This window comes from Pristiophorus japonicus, chromosome 8 (genome assembly GCF_044704955.1).
Source record: "Pristiophorus japonicus isolate sPriJap1 chromosome 8, sPriJap1.hap1, whole genome shotgun sequence".
Lineage (NCBI taxonomy): Eukaryota > Metazoa > Chordata > Chondrichthyes > Pristiophoridae > Pristiophorus > Pristiophorus japonicus.
The window spans coordinates 67,154,535-67,181,502 of record NC_091984.1 but is presented as its reverse complement, the minus strand read 5'-3'; the positions used below and the strand labels follow the sequence as shown (position 1 = coordinate 67,181,502).

At 43.6% G+C, this 26,968-nt stretch overlaps 1 protein-coding gene across 4 annotated transcripts in view; it reads right to left on the bottom strand.

Moving 5' to 3' along the window:
* agbl4 (AGBL carboxypeptidase 4) overlaps positions 1-26,968 on the bottom strand; it is a 1,656,729-nt gene that overhangs the window by 1,594,706 nt on the left and 35,055 nt on the right. For all 4 annotated transcript variants that reach the window (XR_011594058.1, XR_011594059.1, XM_070886905.1 and 1 more), the window contains exon 2: positions 9,085-9,207. Coding sequence is in view for 2 of the 4 variants with exons in the window: in XM_070886905.1 (XP_070743006.1) it covers positions 9,085-9,207 (123 nt within the window). In the remaining 2 variants the exon portion in view is untranslated. The remainder of the gene's footprint in view (positions 1-9,084; positions 9,208-26,968) is intronic.

The window sequence follows — 26,968 nt, the reverse complement described above, 5'->3', positions numbered from 1 at the left end:
GACCAAAACTGTATGCAGAAATCTAGGTGTGGCCTTACCAATACTCTGTACAGTTGTAGCAGGACTTCTGTGCTTTTATACTCTATCCCCCTTGCAATAAAGGCCAACATTCCATTTGCCTTCCTGATTACCTGCTGTACCTGCATACTAACTTTTTGTGTTTCATGCACACGGACCCCCAGGTCCCTCTGCACTGCACACTTTCCAATTTTTCTCCATTTAAATTGTAATTTGCTTTGCTATTTTTTCTGCTAAAATCAATAACCTCACATTTTCCCACATTATAGTCTATCAACCAAATTTTTGCCCACTCACTTAGCCTTTGCAGATTTGTTATGTCCTCACAATTTGCTTTCGCACCCATCTTTGTACCATCAGAAAATTTGGCTACATTACACTCGGTCCCTTCATCCAAGTCACGATTGTAAATAGTCGAGGACCCAGCACCTATCCCTGCGGCACCCCACTAGTCACTGTTTGCCAACCGGAAAATGACCCATTTATCCCGACACTCTGTTTTCTGTTAGTTAGCCAATCCTCTATCCATGCTAATATATTACCCCCAACCCCGTGAACTTTTATCTTGTGCAGCTATGTGGCACCTTACCGAATATCTTCTGGCAATCCAAATACACCATATCCACCGGTTCCCTCTTATTCACCCTGCTCGTTACACCCTCAAAGAACTCCAACAAATTTGTCAAACATGATTTCCCTTTCATAAAACCATGCTGACTCTGCTTGATTAAATATGCTTTTCCAAATATCCCGCTACTGCTTCTTAATAATGGACTCCAGCATTTTCCCAGTGACAGATGTTAAGCTAACTGGTCTATAGTTTCTTGCTTTTTGTGTGCCTCCTTTTTTTAAAATAAATATCGTCATTACATTTGCGGTTTTCCAATCCGCTGGGACCGCCCCAGAATCCAGTGAATTTTGGTAGATTACAACCAATGCATCCACTATCTCTGCAGCCACTTCTCTTAAGACCCTTGGATATAAGCCATCAGGTCCAAGGGACTTGTCCGCCTTTAATCCCATTATTTTACCTAGTACTTCTTCATTAGTGATAATGATTGTGCTAAGTTCCTCCCTCACTATAGCCCCTTGATTATCCATTATTGGGATGTTTTTCGTGTCTTCTACCGTGAAAACCGATACAAAATATTTGTTCAACATCTCTGCCATTTCCCTGTTCTCCATTATTAATTCCCCAGTCTCATCCACTTTGCCACTCTTTTCCTTTTTATGTACCTGTAGAAACTCTTACTAACTGTTTTGATATTTTGTGCTCGTTTACTTTCATAATCTATCTTCCCTATCTTTAACATTGTTTTAGTCGTTCTTTACTGAATTTTAAAAGTGTCCCAATCCTCTGGCCTCCCACTAGTCTTGGTCACATTGTATGCCTTTGTTTTCAATTTGTTACCATCCTTTACTTCTTTAGTTAGCCACAGATGGTTCATCCTTCTGAGAGTCTTTCTTTCTCACTGGAATATATCTTTGCTGAGTTATGAAATATCTCCTTAAATGTCTGCCACTGCTCCTCAATCTATTTTACAAGTCCACTTTAGACAACTCTGCCTTCAGACCTTTGTAGTCTCCTTTATTTAAGCTTAGGACACTGGTTTGAGAACCAACTTTCTCACCCTCCAACTGAATTTGAAATTCAACCATGTTATGGTCACTCATTCCTAGAGGATCATTCACTATGAGATAATTTATTAATCCTGTCTCATCACACAGTACCAGATTTAAGATAGACTGCTCCCTGGTTGGTTCCACAATGTACTGTTCAAGGAAACTATCCCGGATACACTGTATGAACTCAAGGCTACCCTGGCCAATTTGCTTGGTCCAATCAATATGAAGGTTAAAGATGTTATGTATTTAACCCCTTACAACCTGTATCACACTACCACCAGAGGGCTTACCAGTTGGAGTCCCAAGGGATCCCAGCATCCCTTGGGAGCACTGTATATAAGCAGGCCACCCATGAGGTACCTGCACTCTGCTTATTAAAGGAGCTAAGGTCACACTTGCTCATTGTTCACAGTACTCAGTTTCATCCTTTATTATGAGCGACGAGGTAACGAACAATCGCGCGAAAATGCAAAGAACAGTTCTCAGAAGGGGACGATTGGGAGGCCTTCGTGGAGAGACTCGACCAATACTTCGTGGCCAACGAGCTGGAAGGGGACGAGAACGCTGCCAAACGAAGGGTGATCCTCCTTACTGTCTGTGGGGCAACAACCTATGGCCTCATGAAGAATCTCCTAGCTCTGATAAAACCAACAACTAAATCCTATGAGGAATTGTGTACACTGGTCCGGGAGCACCTAAATCCTAAGGAATGCGTTTTGATGGCGAGATATCGGTTCTACATGTGTCAACGGTCGGAGGGCCAGGAAGTGGCGAGCTATGCCGCCAAACTAAGGCGCCTCACAGGACATTGCGAATTTGAGGGATTCCTAGAACAAATGCTTAGAGACTTTTTTGTACTGGGCATTGGCCATGAGGTAGTCCTTCGCAAACTGTTGACTGTTGAAACTCCGAATCTAAGCAAAGCCATAACGATAGCCCAGGCATTTATGTCCACCAGCGACAACACCAAACAGATTTCACAGAGTAAAGAGGTTTCGGCCAGTACTGTGCACAAAGCAACGTTGTTTTCGAGCAGGAATATACATGGCAGAATGTACACACCGGCTGCTGCTGCATGACCTCAGATGGCCCAGAATTCACCATCAATCGTTAATGCGAGGCAGTTAACACCTTGTTGGCATTGTGGAAGTGATCATCGGGCCCATCAATGCCGCTTCAAGCACTATGCGTGCAACAGCTGCAGAACAATGGGACACCTCCAGCGAATGTGCAGGCAAGTTGCAAGCCTTGGAAATCACCACATTGCAGAGGAAGATCGATCCACTGTGGATCAGGCTGAATTGGAGACTCGTACCAAAGAGGCAGAAGCGTACGGGGGTACACACCTTCACCATGAAATGTCCACCAATAATGTTGAAAGTTGAACTGAATGGAATTCCTGTATCTATGGAACTGGACACAGGTGCGAGTCAGTCCATAATGAATAAAAAGGCCTTCGACAGGCTGTGATGCAACAAGGCACACAGGCCCAAGCTCAGCCCCATTCACACCAAACTAAGGACTTACACCAAGGAACTAATCACTGTAATTGGCAGTGCAGAAGTCAAAGTCTCCTATGATGGAGCAGTACATGAACTCCCACTGTGGATTGTGCCAGGGGATGGCCCCACACTGTTTGGCAGAAGCTGGCTGAGAAAAATCCGCTGGAACTGGGACGACATCTGAGCGCTTTCGGTCCATCGACGACGTCTCATGTGCCCAGGTTCGGAGCAGATTTCCATCGTTGTACGAGCCAGGCTTTGGAAGCTTCTCGGAGGCGAAAGTGCAAATCCATTTGGTTCCCGGTACGTGACCCATCCACCACAAGGCACGGGCGGTACCATATATGATGCATGAGAAAGTGAAAATTGAGCTGGACAGGCTGCAGCAAGAAGGCATCATCGCGCCGGTGGAATTCAACGGCACGGTCAGAATTTGTGGCGACTATAAAGTAACGATTAACCGTTTCTTGCTGCAGGACCAGTAGCCGCTATCCAAGGCAGACGACCTATTTGCGACCCTGGCTGGAGAGAAGATGTTCACCAAGTTGGACCTGACCTCAGCCTACATGACGCAGGAGCTGGAGGAGTCTTTGAAAGGCGTCACCTGCATCAACACACACAAAGGTCTGTTCATCTATAACAGATGCCCGTTCGAGATTCGGCAATCTTCCAACGGAACATGGAGAGCCAGCTAAAGTCGGTTCCTCGCACCGTGTTTTTCCAAGACGACATACTGGTTACAGGTCAGGACACCATTGAGCATTTGAAGAATCTGGAAGGTTTTTAGTCGGTTGGATCATGTGGGACTCAGATTGAAACGCTCGAAGTGTGTTTTCCTGGCGCCGGAGGTCGAGTTCTTGGGAAGAAGAATTGTAGCAGACGGCATCAGACCCACCGACGCCAAGACGGAGGCCATCAAGAACGCGCCGAGAACACAGAACGTGACGGAACTGCGGTTGTTCCTCGGACTCCTTAACTATTTTGGTCATTTCCTATCTGGGTTAAGCACCCTGCTAGAACCCCTACATGTGCCACTGCGCAAGGGAGACGACTGGGTATGGGGGAATTCACAAGAGGCTGCCTTTGTGAAAGCCAGAAATCTGTTGTGTTCAAACAAACTGCTTGTCCTGTATAACCATTGTAAACGATTAGTGCTAGCTTGTGATGCGTCGTCATACGGCGTTGGGTGGGTGTTACAACAGGCTAACGAATCGGGGATTTTGCGATCGGTCGCTTATGCGTCCAGGAGTTTGTCCAAGGCCGAAAGGGCCTACAGCATGATTGAAAAAGAAGCTCTGGCGTATGTTTACGGGGTAAGAAAAATGCACCAGTACTGGTTTGGCCTCAAAGATGGGCGTTCACGCTGTCGACATACAACTATGTAATCCGCCACAGACCAGGCACAGAGAACTGCACTGATGCTCTCAGTTGGCTACCACTGCCCACCACCGGGGTGGAAATGGCACAGCCTGCGGACTTGCTCAGGGTAATGGATGCATTCGAAAACGAAAAGTCCCCCGTTACGGCCCGCCAGATCAGGACCTGGACCAACCAGGATCCTTTACTGTCCTTGGTAAAAAAACTGCGTCCTCCATGGGAGCTGGTCCAGCGTCCCAGCGGAGATGCAGGAGGCGATTAAGCCATTCCACAGGCGCAAAGACGAAATGTCCCTGCAGGCGGACTGTCTGTTGTGAGGTAATCGCGTAGTCTTGCCCAAGAAAGGCTACCCCCACCCAAGCATTGTAATGATGAAAGCCATAGCCAGATCCCATGTGTGGTGGCCCGGCATCGACTCAGATTTAGAGTCGTGCGTGCGCCAGTGCAACACTTGCTCTCAGCTGAGCAATGCACCCAGAGAGGCACCGCTAAGTTTGTGGTCATGACCCTCCAAACCGTGGTCGAAGATCTACGTGGATTATGCGGGCCCATTTCGAGGCAAAATATTCTTGGTTGTCGTGGATGCTTATTCAAAGTGGATTAAAAGTGCAATAATGTCTGTAAGCACGTCCACGGCCACCACTAAAAGCCTATGAGCCATGTTTGCCACACATGGCCTGCCTGATGTCCTAGTCAGCAACAATGGGCCGTGTTTCGCCAGTGCTGAATTCAAGGAATTCATGACCCACAATGGGATCAAGCACGTCACATCTGCCCCGTTCAAACCCGGCAGAACGGGCAGTTCAGACCATCAAGCAAAGCTTGAAATGCGTGTTGGAAGGCATCCTGCAGACCCGACTGTTCCGAGTGCTGCTCAGCTACCGCACCAGACCCCATTCACTCACTGGGATTCCCCCAGCCGAGCTGCTCATGAAAAGGGCACTCAAAACAAGGCTCTCTCTTGTCCACCCTGATCTCCATGATCATAAGAACGTAAGAAGTAGGAGCAGGAATAGGCCATACAGCCCCTCGATCCTGCTCCGCCATTTAATCCGATCATGGACTCTGGTCCACTTCCCTGCCCACTCCCCATAACCCCTTATTCCCTTATCGCTCAAAAATCTGTCTATCTCTGTCTTAAATTTACTCAATGACCCAGCCTCCACAGCTCAATGAGGCAGCGAATTCCACTGATTTACAACACTCAGAAGAAATTCCCCCTCATCTCAGTTTTAAATGGACGGGCCCTTATTCTAAGATTATGCCCCCTAGATCTAGACTTAAAAAAAAAGCTTGGAATGAATGATTTGGATTCATGTGTTATCTTCCACGACAGATTGCTTGAGAGGGAAGATAAAGAACATGCTGAAAACGCATTGCAGATACCTTTTGAATTGTTAAATCACAAAGGCTGGACATAGGTTTTTGTGAAAATAAAATTGACTAGCTAAATAGATAGGAGTTGCTGCTCAAGCATCCGGGAAGGGAAATTTAATTCATATAACCTATGTTTGACCTGTGGAGGGAAGACCTCTCACAGAGCGGTGCTATTTTTCCTTTTGCTTTTTTCTTGCAAAAGCAAGTGGAAACAAGGACGCAGGTTGAAATATCGCAGCCAGCAAGGTCCAGGTGAACGAGGGAAGGCGAGTGTGCCTAGAATGCTGGGAAAGCATCGCTGACCTACATTCTTCCTGGTTAAGCAATGCCTCAATTTCAAAGTTTTCATGCTTGTTTTCAGATCGCTCCATGGTCTCGCCCATCCCTATCTCTGTAATCTCCTCCAGCCCAACAAGCCCTGAGATATCTGCACTCCTCTAATTCTGCCTTCTTGAGCATCCCTGATGATAATCGCTCAACATTCCATTGCCTAAGCCCCAAGCTCTAAAACTCACTTCCTAAACCTCTCCGCCTCTCATTCCTCCTTTAAGACGCTCCTTAAAACCTTTGTCGTCACCTGTCCTAATATCTGCTTATGTGGCTTGGTGTCAAGTTTTTGTCTTATAACACTTGTGAAATTCCTTGGGACATTTTACCATTAAAGGCGTTATATAAATACAAGTTTTTGTTGTTGCTGATTCCCTTGATTTGACCTTTCATGGTATTACATAGAATGTACAGCACAGAAACAGGCCATTCGGTCCAACTGACCCATGTCGGGGTTTAAACTCCACACGACCCTCCTCCCACCCTATCAACATATCCTCCTATTCCTCTACAGTGGAGGGCAGGTGGCATCAACAAAGTGTGTACCATGACCGCGCAAATTTGTCACACGATATTGAGGTCAATGACCCCGTGTTCGTACTCAAATTATGGACATAGTCCTAAATGGCTGGCTGGCACGGTCATAGCCAAAGAGGGATGTAGGGTGTTTCAGGTCAAATTGGCCAATGGACTAACATGCAGAAAACATTTGGACCACATCAAATTGCGGTTCACCAACAGCTACGAACAACCCAAAGAAGACACCACTAACTTTGACCCTCCAACACACACACACGGCAACCGACATCATGGTTGACCACGAAGCCGAAACTCAACATCCCCAGCAGCCCAGCAAGGCCGGCTGCCCAGCGAAGAACAAACCAACCCACCCACACCCGTATTTGTACTGAGACGATCGACAAGGGAGCGAAAAGCCCCAGATCATCTCACCTTGTAAATAAGTGTACGATTAACTTTACGAGGGAGTGATGTTATGTATTTAACCCCTTGCAATCTGTATCACACAACCACCAGAGGGCCTACCTGTTGGAGTCCCAAAGGATCCCAGCATCCCTTGAGAGCACTGTATATAAGCAGGCCACCCACAAGGTACCTTCACTCTGGAGTCTTATTAAAGGAGCTAAGGTAACATTTGCTCATTGTTCACAGTACTCAATTTCACCCTTTATTTATCGCCCATGATTATTGCCGTTCCTTTATTACAAGCCTCCATGTGCGATATTTACAATGGTGAAGCCTGTGTACGACCTGCGTGGGACCTCACAGCCATGCAGCTTAGAGGGAACATTGCTTCTGGTTGATCTGGGGATGTGCAGATTGCCATATATGCAGTCGCTGATGCCCTGCACCTGCAGGAAGCCAGTCAAAGATGCAAACCTAGGCGCCCGCTCATTCTGACTGGCATCATTACTAGCGAAGTTCATGATTGCCAGCCCTGGCAAACAAGCCATCAGTCAGCTGTCTTACGCGTTTGTGGGCATCAACTGGGAGATCCTGGATATGTCTCCAGCACAGCCCTGGCAGGATTCAGAGGAAATAAAGTTGAGAACGGTAGTCACTTTGATAGCCACTGGTAATGCGTGGCCACAAAGTTTAGCAGGGAACAAGTCTCCTTCTAGGAGGTTCAGATGTCTGGCATCATCTGTTGCGATAACCTGAGCCTCCTGAAGCACTGCTGTTTTGACATGTCAAGGAAACTCAGCCTCTGCTTGTACATCCTGTGTCGCGGGTAGCGCCTCCTGCGATTGGCATCGTCTGCTGCTCCCCTCTTTGCTGCCCAGCTGCAGATGTCTCAACAGCAGGCTGTTGCTGATGGTGTTGGTACTGGTCAAATTGCTTCTCATCCAAGGTTCAATCTAAGGCAGCCAATGTGCCACCCATACTCATGTGATTCAGCAATCCTCCAAATTGTACAATGTAAACTCTCAGCAAAAGTACTGTAAACAAACCCTTTACCACCAGTAGGTAAGAATTTCTATGAGTTCTAATCAGCTCCCTCAATTTGTGTTCTCGCCTTGCGTTCAATGACGAGTTTCGGGAAGCCCAGCAAACCCATGGCTGCAACATTAAACTCAAAACTGTGTTGAAATAGTCATCAAAATTTTTTTTTATGATTCTTATCAATAGGTGATTTCATAAAGTGCAAAGAACACCAATGATCCTATTCTTCGTTATTTTTTTCTTTGGCAACGTCCAATAGAACTTGTTTGGTCAGCCAATCATAACCATGTGTTGGTACTGGTCTTGAAAATAGTCTTGATACCGAGGAATTTCAACCTCAGAGTTTCTGTTTGCCTGAGATGGAGTCCATCCTCTCCTCTAAAGGAAAACATGCCATTCACCCAAGTCCAAATCTTAGATGCAAGTTGGCAAGAACCAAGGTTTAGTTTGCAGAATGGTACTACTGGCATTTAACCATTTAAAACTACACATTCTACTGAGCACAAAGCACTGATAAGCCTCCCGCTGCTTGTCTAGCCAGGACTACCTACCTTGCAGGGTCATATGGAGCCAATTGGGCAGAATTCCAGGCTTTCAAATGATTTGCTGATGAAATAACTTTGCAAGTAGGTTCTTACCAAAACTGAGATTTTATTGTGAACTTTATCATGAACAACTTTAGTTGACTTGGCTTAAACCAAGTTTTTTTTTTAAATGGCTTGACTCAAATATTAATATGTTTTATAATTAGTAGTACAACATGAAACTTGGTCTATTTTCCATGCTAATGCAAAACCTGTCAAACCAAACACTGCATGAACTGAATAGAGAATGTAAAATCGTACAAACAAATTTTTGATTTAAAACAGAACTATTCTCAGAATTCTAGACTTACCACTTTCAAAACAGGCATCAAATATTAAATGCCCCTTCTTAGGGTGTCCACAGTAGCCAGTGGGAATGACGAGAAACTTACTGACATTCCCAACTACCGTATCTTCACCACCATTTTCACTACCTGTAGAGGGGAAAAATCCTTTAGTTAAAATTCAGAATATATTTAATGAATTCTTTAATATCTGAAAATTTTCAGCCCGTAGCTTTGTCATAAATAAGCAACAAAGTACGGAAAATAATGTTTCAACAACACATAAAAAGCTAACTAGAACTTTTTATTTCAGAGTAATGGAAAAACTAAATAGAAAGTAGATTTAATGATTGGTTACATCAGATTAATGGGCATAAAGTAGTCGCAGTCAAATAGAAAAATAGGCAGATATCCATTAAGCCAGGTATCTGCCCATTTGGCACTCTATCAAATTTTAGTCAGGTTTTGTACCGGCGCCAGAAGCATCTGCCACAGTTTGCAGTCAAATATATTACAATTAGGCACAGATGATGTCATTTAGATATCCATACATTTTCCCAGGGTTAACACCAGACAGGATCCAGTCATCCACCCACCCATACAAAACAACAGTCCAAGGCTACTAAGATTTTGTCTCATTTTTATAAGAGCCCTGCAGTAAGATTTGCACCATCATTTCAAGTTAGTTCTGAAACCATTTGTCTTGCATTTTCTTTGCTTCTTTCCATCTAGTTGATCAGGAGGCTTTCAGCCAACTGCAATTCTTTGATATGTCCAAAATATTAGGACAATGGGTAATTTTTTGGAGGAAGAGGTGGCATAATGAATGACGTGTTTCAGCACAGAGTGGGAAACTTGAGAGTTTGGTAAGTGGGAGAGTTCGGTGAAGTGGGGGCAAGAGGTGTTGCTTTGCCTTGTTTTTCCTAACTTCCAACGCAGGGCAGCGGTGTACCTGAGCGGGAGCAGACCGAGGCCTGAGAGTGGGGATAAAAGCCGTAGCAGAACTGCAACTTCAAGGAATCTGTGATCTCCTGGACTAGTTTCGATCGCCTGGTTGGGTCGGAGAGGAATTTTCACGGATTTTTTCCCCCAATTGGCCTGTGTTTTTATCTGTTTTTTTGCCTCTCCCAGGAGATCGCACGGTTTTGGGTGGGGAGAACTCTGCATGTGACATCACAGGTAAGGCAGGTAAGTGATTGGTAGTGACGGGCTAAGTTTTTCTTTTAAGTTAACATCTAGCATATAACTAAATTCTAAAAAACAGCCTATATTTATTTAACTAATTTAATAAACTATATAAGGTAAATACTTTGATTAACACTAAATTAATTAATTAAATAAAATAATGGGAGAACAGGAGATGTGCTGCTGCTGCAATATGTGGGAGCTTCTGGACGTTTTGGTCCAGGGTGACTACGTCTGCGTTAAGTGGCTGCGGCTCGACGAACTTCGGCTCCGAGTTGAGGAGCTGGAGTCCGAGCTGCAAACATTGCGAGACATCAGGGAGGGAGAAAAAAAGTTACCTGGACCTTTTTCTCCAGGAGGTAACCACACCCTCTAGATTAAATACTTTAGAATTGACGCATGGTCAGGGACAGGAGGATGTGACTGCGAGTGAGGCAGGTACGGGGATCCAGGAGGTAGTATTGCAGGAGCTCAGTCCTGCACTTGACCAATAGATTTGAGGTTCTTGCAACCCTTGTGGACAAGTGTGCAGACTGTGGGGTGGACGAGCAGATTGACCAAGGCACCATGGTGCAAGAAGCCATTCAAGTGGGGGGAGTAAAGAGGATGGTGGTTGTAGTAGTGGACAGTATAGTTAGGGGGATAGAAACGGTTCTCTGCACAAAGAGCATGGGTCCCGAAGGCTGTGTTGCCTACCCGGTGCCAGGGTAAAGGACATCTCCTCCAGCTGGAGAAGAATTTGGAGTGGGAGAGGGAGGATCCAGTTGTCATGGTACACGTAGGTACCAATGACATAGGTAGGACTGAGAAAGAGGTTCTGCTGAGAGAGTTTGAGCAGCTAGGAACTAAATTGAAAAGTAGAACCACAAAGGTAATAATTGCTGGATTATTACCTGAGCTACGAGCAAAATGGCATAGGGTCAATGGAATCAGGGAGATAAATGCGTGGCTCAGAGGTTGGTGTGGGAGAAGTGGGTTCCGATTCATGGGGCACTGGCACCAATACTCGGGAAATAGAGAGCTATTCCTTAGGGACGGACTACACCTGAACTATGCTGGGACTATTGGTGATCATTTTCCAACAGTCTATTGACTCTGGATCAGTTCCTATGGACTGGAGGGTAGCTAATGTAACACCACTTTTTAAAAAAGGAAGGAGAGAGAAAACAGGTAATTATAGACCGGTTAGCCTGACATCAGTAGTGGGGAAAATGTTGGAATCAATTATTAAAGATGAAATCGCAGCGCATTTGGAAAGCAGTGACAGGATCGGTCCAAGTCAACATGGATTTATGAAAGGGAAATCATGCTTGACAAATCTTCTGGAATTTTTTGAGAATGTAACTAGTAGAGTGGACAAGGGAGAACCAGTGGATGTGGTGTATTTGGACTTGCAAAAGGCTTTTGACAAGGTCCCACACAAGAGATCGGTGTGCAAAATTAAAGCACATGGTATTGGGGGTAATGTACTGATGTGGATAGAGAACTGGTTGGCAGACAGGAAGCAGAGAGTCTGGATAAACGGGTCTTTTTCAGAATGGCAGGCAGTGGCTAGTGGGGTGCCGCAGGGCTCAGTGCTGCGACCCCAGCTCTTTACAACATACAGTAATGATTTAGATGAAGAAATTGAGTGTAATATCTCCAAGTTTGCAGATGACACTAAACTGGGTGGCGGTGAGAGCTGTGAGGAGGACGCTAAGAGGCTGCAGGGTGACTTGGACAGGTTAGGTGAGTGGGCAAATGCATGGCAGATGCAGTATTAATGTGGATAAATGTGAGGTTATCCACTTTGGGGGCAAAAACACGAAGGCAGAATATTATCTGAATGGTGGCAGATTAGGAAAAGGGAGGGTGCAACGAGACCTGGGTGTCATGGTACATCAGTCACTGAAAGTTGGCATGCAGGTACAGCAGGCAGTGAAGAAGGCAAATGGTATATTTGCCTTCATAGCTAGGGGATTTGTGTATAGGAGCAGGGAGGTCTTACTGCAGTTGTACAGGGCCTTGGTGAGGCCTCACCTGGAATATTGTGTTCAGTTTTGGTCTCCTAATCTGAGGAAGGACGTTCTTGCTATTGAGGGAGTGCAGACTGATTCCCGGGATGATTGGACTGACATATGAGGAGAGACTGGATCGACTGGGCCTTTATTCACTGGAGTTTAGAAGGATGAGGAGGTATCTCATAGAAACATATAAAATTCTGACGGGACTGGACAGGTTAGATTCAGGAAGAACGTTCCCGATATTGGGAAAGTCCAGAACCAGGGGACACAGTCTAAGGATAAGGGGTAAGCTATTTAGAACTGAGATGAGGAGAAACTTCTTCACTCAGAGAGTTGTTAACCTGTGGAATTTCCTACCGCAGAGAGTTATTGATGCCAGTTCGTTGGATATATTCAAGAGGGAGTTAGATATGGCCCTTACGGCTAAAGGGGTATGAAGAGAAAGCAGGAAAGGGGTACTGAAGTGAATGATCAGCCATGATCTTATTGAATGGTGGTGCAGGCTCGAAGGGCCGAATGGCCTACTCCTGCACCTATTTTCTATGTTTCTATGTTTCTAGCAAATTGAATAACTAGGGAGGTAGATAGGTCTTTAAACTAAATAAGGAGGTGGGAAGGTGGAGAGGTGGGGGAGGCTGGGTGAGGAGGGTCCCAGTGGAGAGAAATCCAGAATGCTAAAAAGAAAAGGAATCAATGCAGAAATTGATTGTGGTAAGGATGACCAGATTATGTCAGGAAGGGACAGAGCATGCAAACAAAAGTGTGCACTAACAAATAGGTTCCAGGTCAGGAAAAATAGTGATAAGACAAATAGGGCTATAGTACAAAAAAATGTTAGGATGTCTAATAATGTTAAACAGACAAATCTAAAAGCACTGTATCTGAATGCACGAAGCATTCATAATAAGGTAGACAAATTAACAGCGCAAATAGATGTCAAATAAATGTAGTTGTAATTATGGAGACATGGTTGCAGGGTGACTAAGGTTGGGAACTGAATATACAAGGATATTCGATATTTAGGAAGGACAGACAAAAAGGAAAAGGGGGTGGTGTGGTGTTGTTAGTAAAGGATGAAATCAGAGCAACAGTGAGAAAGGATAGTGGCTCAGAAAATCAAAAAGTAGAATCAGTCTGGGTGGAGCTAACAAGCACAATGGGGCAGAAAACATTGATGGGAGTTGTCTATAGGCCTCCAAACAGAAGTGGTAATGTAGGAGACGGCATCAAACAGGAAACAAGAGATGCATGTAACAAGGGTACTACAGTAATCGTAGGTGACTTTAATCTACATATGGACTGGCCAAAGCAAATTAGTAATAATACAGTGGAGGATGAATTCCTGGAGTGCGTACGAGATTTTTTTTAGACCAGTACGTTGAGGAGCCTACTCGGGAACAGACTATCCTAGATTGGGTATTGTGCAATGAGAAGGGGTTAATTAATAGTCTTGTTCTGTGGGGTCCTTTAGGGAGAGTGACCATAACATGATTGATTTCTTTATTAAGATGGAAAGTGAAGTAGCCCAATCCGAAACTAGGGTCCTAAATCTCAATAAAGGAAACTACGAAGGTATGAGGAATGAATTGGCTATGATAGACTGGGAAGATTAATTACAAGGCATGATGGTGGCTAGGCAATGGTTAACAATTAAGGAACGAATGCATGAATTGCAACAGTTATACATTTCTTTCTGGTGCAAAAACACAAAAAGAAAAGTGGCCCAACCATGGCTAACAAAAGAAATTAAGGATAGTATTAGATCCAAAGAGGAGTCATACAAAGTTGCCAGAAAAAGTAGCAAGCCTGAGGATTAGGAGCAGTTTAGAATTTAAAAAAAAAACGATCAAGAGATTGATTAAGAGGGGAAAAATAGAGTACGAGAGTAAACTTGTATGGAACATAAAAACCGACTGCAAAAGTTTCTACAAGTACATAAAAAGAAAAAGATTAATGAAGACAAATGTAGGTATTTTACAGTCAGAAATGGGAGAACAAAGAAATGGCAGAACAATTAAATAAATAGTTCGGCTGTCTTTACAGAAGAGGACACAAATAACGTCCCAGAAATGCTAGGGAACCAAGGGTCTAGTGAACAAGAGGAATTAAAGGAAATGATTATTAGTAAGAAAATAGTGCTGGAGAAACTAATGGGACTGAAAGCCGATAAATCCCCAGGGCCTGATAATCTGCATCACAGAGTACTCAAAGAGGTAGCCGTGGAAATAGTGGATGCATTGGTTGTCATCTTCCAAAATTCTATAGATTATGGAACAATTCCTGCAGATTGGAGGGTGGCAAATATAACCCCACCATTTAAAAAAGGAGGGAGCGAGAAAACAGGGAGCTACACTCCGGTTAGCCTAACATCAGTAGTAAGCAAAATGCTAGAGTTTATTATACAGGATGTGATAACGAGACACTTAGAAAATATCAACGGGATTAGACAAAATCGACATGGATTTATGAAAGGAAAATCGTGTTTGACAAACCTACTGGAGCTTTGTGAGGATGTAACTAATAGAATAGATAAGGGAGAACCAGTGGATGCAGTAAGAACATAAGAAATAGGAGCAGGTGTAGGCTATTTGGTCCCTCGAGCCTGCTCTGCCATTCAATAAGATCATGGCTGATCTGATCATGGACTCAGCTCCACTTCCCTGCCCGCTCCCCATAACCCTTTACTCCCTTATTGCTCAAAAATCTGTTCATCTCCGCCTTAAATATATTCAATGACCCAGCCTCCACAGCTCTCTGGGGCAGAGAATTCCATAGATTTACAAATCTCAGAGAAGAAAATTCTCCTCATCTCAGTTTTAAATGGGCAGCCCCTTATTCTGAAACTATGTCACCTAGTTTTAGTTTTCCCTGTGAGTGGAAATATCCTCTCTGCATCCACCTTGTCGTGCCCCCTCATTATCATAAGTTTCAATAAGACCACCTCTCTTTCTTCTGAACGCCAATGTGTATAGGCCCAACCTACCTTCGTAAGTCAACCCCCTCATCTCCAGAAACAACCTAGTGAACCTTCTCTAAACAGCCTCCAATGCAAGTATATCCTTCCTTAAATACAGAGACCAAAACTGTATGAAGTACTTTAGCCACTCTTTTCCTTTTTATTACCTGTAGAAACTCTTACTATCTGGTTTTATATTTTGTGCTAGTTTACTTTCATAATCTATTTTCCCTTTCAATCATTTTTTTAGTCGTTCTCTGCTGTCTTTTAAAAATTTCCCAATCCTCTGGCCTCCCACTAGTTTTGGCTACATTGTATGTCTTTGTTTTCAATTTGATACCCTCCCTTATTTGCTTAGTTAGCCACGGATGGTTATCCCTTCTCTTAGTCTTTCCTTCTCATTGGGATATAATTTTTGTTGCGAGTTATGAAACATCTCCTTAAATGTCTGCCACTGCTGATCAACCATCCCATCCTCTAGTCTCACCAATACCCTGTACAGTTGTAGCAGGACTTCCCTGCTTTTATACTCTATCCCCCTTGCAATAAAGGCCAATATTCCATTTGGCTTCCTGTTTAGTTGCTGTACCTGCACACTAACTTTTTGTGTTTCATGCACAAGGACTCCCAGGTCTCTCTGTACTGTAGCACTTTGCAATTTTTCTCCATTTAAATTATAATTTGCTTTTCTATCATTTCTGCAAAAGTGGATAAACTCACATTTTCCCACAATTTACTCGAGCTGCCAAATTTTTGGCAACTCACTTAGCTTGTCTATATCCTTTTGCAGATTGTTTGTGTCCTCCTCACAATTTGCTTTCCCATCCATCTTTGTATCATCAGCAAACTTGGCTACATTACACTCGGTCCCTTCATCCAAGTCATTAATATACATTGTAAATAGTTGAGGACCCAGCACCGATCATTGCAGCACCCCATTAATCACTGTTTGTCAACCGGAAAATGTTCCATTTATCCCGACATTTTTTTTTCTGTTAGTTAGCCAATCCTCTACCCTGCTAATATATTACCCCCAACCCCGTGAACTTTTATCTTGTGCCTCTTATGTGGCACCTTATCGAATACTTTCTGGAAATCCAAAAACACCACATCCCCTTATCCACCCTGCTCGTTACATCCTCAAAGAACTCCAGCAAATCTGAAAACATGATTTCCCTTTTATAAAACCATGCTGACTCTGCTTGATTGAATCATGCTTTTCCAAATGTCCCTCTACTGCTTCCTTAATAATGGACTCCAGCATTTTCCCAACGACAGATGTTAGGCTAACTGGTCTATAGTTTCCTGCTTTTTGTCTGCCTCCTTTTTTTTTTAAATAGAGGCATTACATTTGTGGTTTTCCAATCCACTGGGACCGCCCCAGAATCCAGGGAATTTTGGTAGATTACAACTTTAGCATCCATTATCTCTGCAACCACTTTTAAGACCCTAGGATGTAAGCCATCAGGTCCAGGAGTCTTGTCCGCCTTTCATCCCATTATTTTACCGAGTACTACTTCATTAGTGAGTGATTGTATTAAGTTCCTCCCTCCCTATAGCCCCTTGATTATCCACTATTGGGATGTTTTTAGTGTCTTCTACCATGAATACAAAATATTTGTTCAAGGGCTCTGCCATTTCCCTGTTCTCCATTATTTATTCCCCAGTCTCATCCTCTAGGGGAAAAACATTTACTTTAGCCACTCTTTTCCTTTTTATTACCTGTAGAAACTCTTACTATCTGGTTTTATATTTCGTGCTAGTTTACTTTCATAATCTATTTTCCCTCTCAATCATTTTTTTTAGTCGTTCTCTGCTGTCTTTTAAAAATTTCCCAATCCTCTGGCCTCCCACTAGTTTTGGCTACATTGTATGTCTTTGTTTTCAATTTGATACCCTCCCTTATTTGCTTAGTTAGCCATGGATGGTTATCCCTTCTCTTAGTCTTTCCTTCTCATTGGGATATAATTTTTGTTGCGAGTTATGAAACATCTCCTTAAATGTCTGCCACTGCTGATCAACCATCCCATCCTCTGGTCTATTTTCCCAGTCCACTTTAGCCAATTCTGCCTTCATATCTTTGTAGTCTCCTTTATTTAAGCTTAGGACCCTGGTTTGAGAACCAACTTTCTCACCCTCCAATTGAATTTGAAATTCAACCATATTATGGTCACTCATTCCCAGAGGATCTTTTACTACGAGATCATTTATTAATCCTGCTTCATTACACAGTACTAGATCTAAGATAGCCTATTCCCTGGTTGGTTCCGCAACGTTCTGTTCAAGGAAACTATCCTGGATACACTCTATGAACTCCCCCTCAAGGCTACCCTGGCCAATTCACTTTGTCCAATCAATATGAAGGTTAAAATCACCCATGATTATTACCATTCCTTTAATACAAACCTCCATTATTTCTTGATTTATACGCCATCCAACAGTGTAGCTGTTAGGGGGCCTATAGACAACGCCCACTAACGACTTTTTCCCTTTATTATTGCTTATCTCCACCCAAACTGATTCAACATCATGATCCTCTGAGCCAATATCATTTCTCACTAACGCACTGATCCCATCCTTTATTAACAGTGCTACCCCACCTCCTTTTCCTTTCTGTCTGTCCTTCCGAATTGTCAAATACCCCTGAATATTTAGTTCCCAGTCCTGGTCACCTTGCAACCACGTCTCTGTAATGGCTATCAGATCATACCCATTTGTATCTATTCGTGCCATCAACTCATCTATTTTGTTACGAATGCTATATACATTTAGACAAAGAGCCTTTAAATTTGTTTTTTTTTTAAACCCTTTTCTCCTGCGTGTTTCCTCTCTCCTTCAAACTCACTTTCTTCATTTTTGCCTTCTAATTCCACCTTTACTCCCCTCCCTACTGAATATATTCTCAGGTTCCCATCCCCCTGCCAAGCTAGCTTAAACCCTCCCCAACAGCACTCGCAACCCCCCCCGCCCCCACGAGAATATTGGTCCCAGCTCTGTTGAGGTGCAACCCGTCCAGCTTGTACAGGTCCCACCTCCCCCAGAAGAGGTTCCAATGCTCAGGAATCGAAAGCCCTCCCTCCTGCACCATCTCTCCAGCCAGTGTATTTGGATTTTCGGAAGGCCTTTGATAAAGTCCCATATAAGAGGTTAGTGTGTAAAATTAAAGTACATAGGATTAGGGGTAATATACCGGCATGGGTTGAAAATTGGTTAAAAATTGGTTAACTGTCGGGAAACCGAGAGTAGGAATAAACGGGTCTTTTTTGGGGTGGCGTGCAGTGAGGTTCCACTAGTGGGGTTCCACAGGGATCAGTGCTTGGACCCCAGCTATTCCAATAGACAGGTTGAACCTCCCTTATTTGGAACCTTCAGGACCTGGCCTGTTCTGGATAAGGTATTTTCCCGGAAAAGGGGCGGTCAAGTTAAATTGGATGGTACAGTTACCGAGCAAGGGGATATCGAGGTTGGCTGGCTTGGGGCTGGGAGTACGGCAGAGAGATCATGGGGGGGGTCAGGGGTCAGGCCAGCGACTGCGGGATTCGGCAGCGAGGAAGGACTTCAATTTGTTCATGTTGGAGATCTGCGCCACCCAGTGGCCGGGAATGGTTCTGGACTAGGGGTGGTTCCGGATAAGGGAGTTCTGGATAAGGGAGGTTCAACCTGTATATAAATGATTTGGATGAGGGAACTAAATGTATTATTTACAAGTTTACTGACAACACAAAACTAGGTGGGATTGATTGTGAGTTGTGAGGAGGATGTAAAGACGCTGCAAGACAATTTAGATAGGATGCAGTATAACGTGGATAAATGTGAAGTTATCCACTTTGGTAGGAGAAAAAAAAGACAAAGTATTATTTAAATGGTGATAGCTTGGGAAATGTCGATGTACAAAGGGGCCTGGATGTCCTTGTACACCAGTCATTGAAAGCAAACATGCAGATGCAGCAAGCAGTTTGGAAGGCAAATGGTATGTTGGCTTTCATTGCAAGAGCATTTGAGTACAGGAGCAAGGATGTCTTACTACAGTTATACAGGGCCTTGGTGAGACTACACCTGGAGTATTGTGTGAAGTTTTGGTCTCCTTACCCAAGAAAGGATATACTTGCCATAGAGGGAGTGCAATGAAGGTTCACCAGACTGATTCCTGGGATGGCAGGATTGTCGTATGGAGAGAGATTGGGGCAACTAGGCCTGTATTCACTAGAGTTTAGAAGAATGAGAGGGGATCTCATTGAAATGTATAAAATTCTGATGGGGCTGGACAGACTGGATGTGTGGAGGATGTTTCCCCTGGCTGGGAAGTCTAGAACAAGAGGTCACAGTCTCAGGATACGGGGTAGGAAATTTAGGACTGAGAAGAGGAGAAATTTCTTCACTCAGACGGTGGTGATCCTGTGGAATTCTCTACCACAGAAGGGCTGTGGAGGCCAAGTCACTAAATATATTTAAGAAGTAGATAGATTTATTTCTAGACACAAAAGGCATCAAGGGGTATGGGGAGAAAGCGGGAATATGGTGTTGAGATAGAGGACCAGCCGTGATCATATTGAATGGCGATGCAGGCTCGAAGGGCCGAATGGTCTACTCCTGTTCCTATTTTCTGTGTTTCTATGTTGCCAGGATGGTCAGGCTGCATCAGAGCCAAATTGTACCCACCTGCCAGTATCCACTTCCCAAATTTACAGGCATAACTGAACATACCTTGCAATGACCAGGGCAAACTGACTTGGCTGGGGTTGAAACAGCAGACAGCCAAATGCAGACTTGTGCCATCTGTTGTAAAGGCTTCTACAGCCAACATACAATACTGCTAGTATTAGTCAGTTGTATCCTTAAATCTTCTTCCTGTCTCCTTCCAAGCATGCTACGATCAGTTACAATTGAAATACAACTATATTGACTCTGTCTCTACCCATTCCTTGTCGACATTAACCCCCTCTACAGTATGTAGTCCCTCTTTCATCAATATTGTCACTCTCACAAATTTTGCAATGTTATTCCTGCTCCTTATTTTAACAAGTTTTCTGCACATGAAAAATGGGCAGAGAGAGCCTAACCAATAGCATAATTTGCTGGGAAGATGGGGGATTTGTTAGTCAACAGCTCTTAAAGGGGTGGTGCATTTTTGATTAGACAACATTTTGTCTCCATGAATTTATGAATACTGTTTTCAGAGTTTGTGTGTGTTCCTTGGAAAAATATGCACACACAGAAATATTGGGAAGAATCACCCATTTACCAAAGATGCATACCATTCCTTCGCTGTCTCCTTAATCGCAAGGACGTAATGCTCACCCATTCTTCTAACCTCCTTTGCTGCAGATCAACCATAGCAATGAGCAGCAGAGGAGGAAGAAGATGTTGATGATGGTTTAGAGGATGATGAGGACCAAATTGTCAAGGAATCACAGCAACACGATACTGCCATTTCTCAGGATAACAGTACATACCAGGCCTCCAGCCATTCACGGCACTATGCCAGTGCAACATGGCAACTGACACCAAGGAGCAAGCTGACATGCGAGGAGTGCCACCTCAACCCCATAACCCTTCTCCAAAGCATGAGGAACCACCTCCCACACGCCTGGCCCTCGGGTGACACTCAGAAGGAGAATTAGAATAAGTGATAGAAAAGCACATGTATGCACCTAGGAGAAGCACAGTGTTAAGAAAGAGTAGGGTAATTGGGTGCACTTTGCAATTATTTTATTAAAATAGATTGTGCACTGACATGGCGCTTTGTTAGTCATAGAGGTGAATGTACAGGCCTTCCTGAAGTTCACAGTTGTGATGGGCGCAGCTAGAATTATTCTTGACATCCGATCTGGCATATACTGCAGTGACCCTTCTGACCCATACAAGCAGTGAAAGTATACTTTCAACACTCCGATAATCCTCTCAATGATCGGTCTAATAGAGGCATGCACCTCGTTGTAGTGCTCTTTTTCCACTATTCGGGCCACTCTTATTGGGATCATTAGACATGGGAGCAAGGAGTAGGCTTTGCCATCCAGAAGCATCCACTGATTTGATTTTCTTCCCTGGAAAGGTCAGGGAGGTCCAATTTATGAAGAATGAAGGCACATTGGCAACTTCCTGCAGATCAGGCACTGACATGCAAGATCCTCTGATTGTTATCACATGCAATATGGACATTGAGAGTGTGGAAGTCTTCCTGTTGACATCATTGAATGGATGTTCTGTGGGGACTCTCAAAGTAATGTGGGCATCATCAATAGCACCCCAGACCTCAGGAAAGCCAGGGACCCCATAAAACTGCATGCCTTTATCTCACTGCTGCATTGCCAAATATAATGAATTGATCCTCACTCCTGTAAAGCGTGTTAGTGAGCTAACGAATGCATACTGAAACTGTACCTTGGTTACTGTTACATAGATCCCCCATGGCTGCCTGAACTGATCTTGTGCCATAGGAGTTGAGGGTGGTGGCTATCTTCATAGCCACTGAGAGATTTGGATAGGTTAAGCGAATGCAAAGAGATTTGGATAGGTTAAGCAAATGGGCTAAGGTTTGGCAGATGGAATACAATGTCGGAAAGTGTGAGGTCATCCACCTTGGGAACAAAAACAGTAAAAGGGAATATTATTTGAATGGGGAGAAATTACAACATGATGAGGTGCAGAGGGACCTGGGGGTCCTTGTTCTTGAAACTCTTTTTGGAGTTTATCTGCAAAACAAAAAACATTAAACCGTGCCACCCGCCCTGGATGACACAGCAGACATTTACAAGGCCCTTTTTTTTTGTGTTTTTCTTTTTGTTTGGTTTTTTTTTGGGCGCTAAAATCACATTTTTTCCAGTGCCCCCTATAAAAGGGGAGGGGGACACTAAAAGCACCGGCAATTAAAACAAATTAAACTTTAAAACGTAAAATCAAATTAAAATTTGGTTGCCGGGCGTGATGATGCACTCCAGTCCCTCCGGTGCCCACCTCTCGCGGAAGGCCGCGAGTCCTTGTGCATGAAACTCTTTTTGAGTTTATCTGTGAACATAAAAAAGACATTAAACCGTGCCACCCGCCCTGGATGACACAGCAAACATTTACAAGGCCCCCTTTTTTTTTTTCTTTTTTTGGTTTTTTTTTTGGGGCGCTAAAATCAAATTTTTTCCAGTGCCCCCTATAAAAGGGGAGGGGGACACTAAAAGCACCGGCAATTAAAACAAATTAAACTTTAAAATGTAAAATCAAATTAAAATTTGGTTGCCGGGCGTGATGATGCACTCCAGTCCCTCCGGTGCCCACCTCTCGCGGAAGGCCGCGAGTCCTTGTGCATGAAACTCTTTTTGGAGTTCACCTGCAAAAACATAAAACCTTAAACCGTGCCACCCGACCTGGGTGACACACCAGACATTTACAAGGCCCTTTTTTCCTTTTTTTTGTTTTTTTTTTTGTGTTTTTCATTTTTTTTTGGTTTTTGTTTGGGCGCTAAAATCACATTTTTCCAGTGCCCCCTATAAAAGGGAAGGGGACACTAAAAGCACCGGCAATTAAAACAAATTAAACTTTAAAACGTAAAATCAAATTAAAATTTGGTTGCCGGGCGTGATGATGCACTCCAGTCCCTCCGGTGCCCACCTCTCGCGGAAGGCCGCGAGTCCTTGTGCATGAATCCCAAAAAGTTAGTTTGCAGGTGCAGCAGGTAATCAGGAAGGTGAATGGAATGTTGGCCTTCATTGCGAGAGGGATGGAGTACAAAAGCAGGGCAGTCCTGCTGCAACTGTATAGGGTATTGGTAAGGCCGCAACTGGAGTACTGCGTGCAGTTTTGGTCACATTACTTAAGTAAGGATATACTGGCTTTGGAGGGGGTACAGAGACGATTCACGAGGCTGATTCCGGAGATGAGGGGGTTACCTTATGATGATAGATTGAGTAGACTGGGTCTTTACTCGTTGGAGTTCAGAAGGATGAGGGGTGATCTTATAGAAACATTTAAAATAATGAAAGGGATAGACAAGATAGAGGCAGAGAGTTTGTTTCCACTGGTAGGGGAGACTACAACTAGGGGGCACAGCCTCAAAATACGGGGGAGCCAATTTAAGACCGAGTTGAGAAGGAATTTCTTCTCCCAGAGGGTTGTGAATCTGTGGAATTCTCTGCCCAAGAAAGCAGTTGAGGCTAGCTCATTGAATGTATTCAAGTCACAGATAGACAGATTTTTAACCAATAAGGGAATTAAGGGTTATGGGGAGCGGGCAGGTAAGTGGAGCTGAGTCCACGGCCAGATCAGCCATGATCTTATTGAATGGCGGAGCAGGCTCGAGGGGCTAGATGGCCTACTCCTGTTCCTAATTCTTGTGTTCTTATGTTCTTATGAGAGCAGTGTGGGCAGGTGGAGTTGCTTCAGGTCTTTCTGCAGTAGGTCTCAGAGATGCCCAATTGCCTCTTCGGTGAAGCGCACTCTACTTAGGCACAACACCTGAAAGGTCTTCATAACACACATGTTTCCTGTACAGTTTATGAGGGGGTTATACTTGGTGGGCGGTATCCTCCTTAAATGATGACTAATTCTTCTTAGCTCCATCCTGTGCTGCTGCTCCTCTTCTATAATAATAAAATAGTGATAGACAATGGTACGCACATAGGGAATGCCCTATCTACTCATGAGAAGTCCCGATTGTGAGTGGGGGGGGGGTTAAAAATGTCCAGATGGACCCAGTCAGAAGCAAGTGCAGGTATTTATATTCAGAAATCCAAAAAGAAAACATAATAAAGCGTACCCCAGATATAGAAACGTGTTTAGACTCTCCAGGGTCTTCAGGCTTATTTTCATCTTGGTCATGAGATTCCTGACAGCTGCTTCCATCCCCCCGACATCTCAGTCTAACTTACCCAGAATGCATGAGCAGTGCAAATCAGGAAGGTCCATACAAGCAAAAGAAATTTCATAAACCGAACACTACCAAATGAGTACTTTGTATCCATTTTCACAGTGGAGAAAAAGGACAAAATACAAACAGTATAACAAAATCCAAAAATAAGTAAAGAGGAACTTCATGGATTTAATACAAGTAAAAAATGGTAATTAAGAAAATAATAGGACTTAAGGTAGACAAATCTCCTGATGGTTTCCAACCCAGATTATTAAAAGGAGTAAGTGAAGAAATTGTTGCTGCATTAGCCATAATTTTCCAAAGTTCTCTAGATTCAGGAATCGTGCTTTTGGAATGGAATATTGCCAATGTCACTCAATTATTTAAGAATGTCAGGTGGAGGGAGAGACAAGATAGCTACAGCTCAGAAAGGGGGGAGGGGGGAGGGTGGGGAGGAAGATACCAGGTAACTACAGACCCATCAGTTGAACATCAGTTGTGGGGAAGTTACTGGAATCTATCATCAGAGGCAGAGTGACTAAACGCTCTGAGCAAAGCCAGCATGAATTTGTCACGGGTAGGTCATGGCTCATTAATCTAGTTAAATTTTTGGAAGAGGTCACTGGCATAGTGGATAGGGGAGTGGTTATGGATGTTGCCTGGATGGACATCTTAGAAGGCATCTCAAAGTTCCACGTAATAGATTACTTGCAAAAATGAAAGTGCACAGAATTAAGATCGACTTTAATGTGTGGAAGTGTAAGGACATCGACCTTGGATCCAAAAAAGACAAATTGAATATTCTCAATGGTGATAGATTAGGAGCTGTGGAGGAGCCAAGAGATTTGGATGATCATGCACACAGATCATTAAAATTTAGTCCTCGGGTATAAAAAGTAATCAAAAAGGCTAATGGAATATTGGCCTTTATCTCAATATGACTGGAATACAATGGGGAGGAAGTTGCACTTTAATTGTACAGAGCCTTGGTCAGGCCCCATCTGAATTACTGCATTCAGTTTTTGACACTGTACCTCAGAAGGATAGACTTGCCTTGGAGGGGGCACAGTGCTGATTCAATGAATTGATACCAAGGCTAAAAGGATTAAATTATGAATACAGGTTGGATAAACAGGGCTTGTATTCCCTTGAGTTTAGAAAGTTGAGGGGTGATTTGATTGATGTGTTTAAAATGATAAAAAGATTTGATAGGGTAAATATCATTTAAAGATTACATGGATGAACGTCAACAATTGTACATCCCTGTCTGGAGTAAAAATAAAACGGGGAAGGTGGCTCAACCGTGGCTAACAAGGGATAGTGTTAAATCCAAGGCAGAGGCATATAAATTGGCCAGAAAAAGCAGCAAACCTGACGACTGGGAGAAATTTAGAATTCAGCAGAGGAGGACAAAGGGTTTAATTAGGAGGGGGAAAATAGAGTACGAGAGTAAGCTTGCAAGGAACATAAAAACTGACTGCAAAAGCTTCTATAGGTATGTGAAGAGAAAAAGATTAGTGAAGACAAATGTAGGTCCCTTGCAATCAGGATCAGGTGAATTTATAATGGGGAACAAAGAAATGGCAGACCAATTGAACAAATACTTTGGTTCTATCTTCACGAAGGAAGACACAAATAACCTTCCGGAAATACTAGGAGACAGAGAGTCTAGCAAGGAGGAGGAACTGAAGGAAATCCTTATAAGTCGGGAAATTGTGTTCGTGAAATTGATGGGATTGAAGGTCGATAAATCCCCAGGGTCTGATAGTCTGCATCCCAGAGTACTTAAGGAAGTCACCCTAGAAATAGTGGATGCATTGGTGGTCATTTTCCAACATTCTATATACTCTGGATCAGTTCCTATGGGGATTGGATGGTAGCTAATGTAACACCACTTTTTAAAAAAGGAAGGAGAGAGAAAACACAGAAATATAGACCGGTTAGCCTGACATTGGTACTGGGGAAAATGTTGGAATCAATTATTAAAGATGTAATAGCAGTGCATTTGGAAAGCAGTGACAGAATGGATTTATCAAAGGGAAATCATGCTTGACAAATCTTCTCGAATTTTTTGAGGATGTAACTAGTAGAGTGGACAAGGGAGAACCAGTGGATGTGGTTTTTTTGCACTTTCAAAAGGCTTTAGACAAGTTCCCACACAAGAGATTAGTGTGCAAAATTAAAGCACATGGTATTGGGGGTAATATATTGACATGGATAGAGAACTGGTTGGCAGACAGGAAGCAAAAAGTAGGAATAAACGGGTCCTTTTCAGAATGGCAGGCAGTGATTAGTGGGATACCGCAAGGTTCAGTGCTGGGACCCCAGCTATTTATAATATACATTTAGATGAAGGAATTGAATGTAATATCTCCAAATTTGCAGATGACACTAAGCTGGGTGGCAGTGTTAACTGTGAGGAGGATGCTAAGAGCTGCAGGTTGACTTGGACAGGTTAGGTGAGTGGGCAAATGCATGGCAGATGCAGTATAATGTAGATAAATGTGAGGTTATCCACTTTAGTGGCAAAAACAGGAAGGCAGAATATTATTTGAATGGTGACAGATTAGGAAAAGGGGAGGTGCAACGAGACCTGGGTGTCATGGTACATCAGTCATTGAAAGTTGGCATGCAGGTACAGCAGGCGGTGAAGAAGGCAAATGGCATGTTGGCCTTCATAGCGAGAGGATTTGAGTATAGAAACAGGGAGGTCTTACTGCAGTTGTACAGGGCCTTGGTGAGGCCACACCTTGAATATTGTGTACAGTTTTGGTCTACTAATCTGAGAAAGGACATTCTTGCTATTAAGGGAGTGCAGCGAAGGTTCAACAGATTGATTCCCGGGATGGCAGGACTGACATGAAGAAAGGCTGGATCGACTAGGCTTATATTCACTGGAATTTAGAAGAATGAGAGGGGATCTCATAGAAG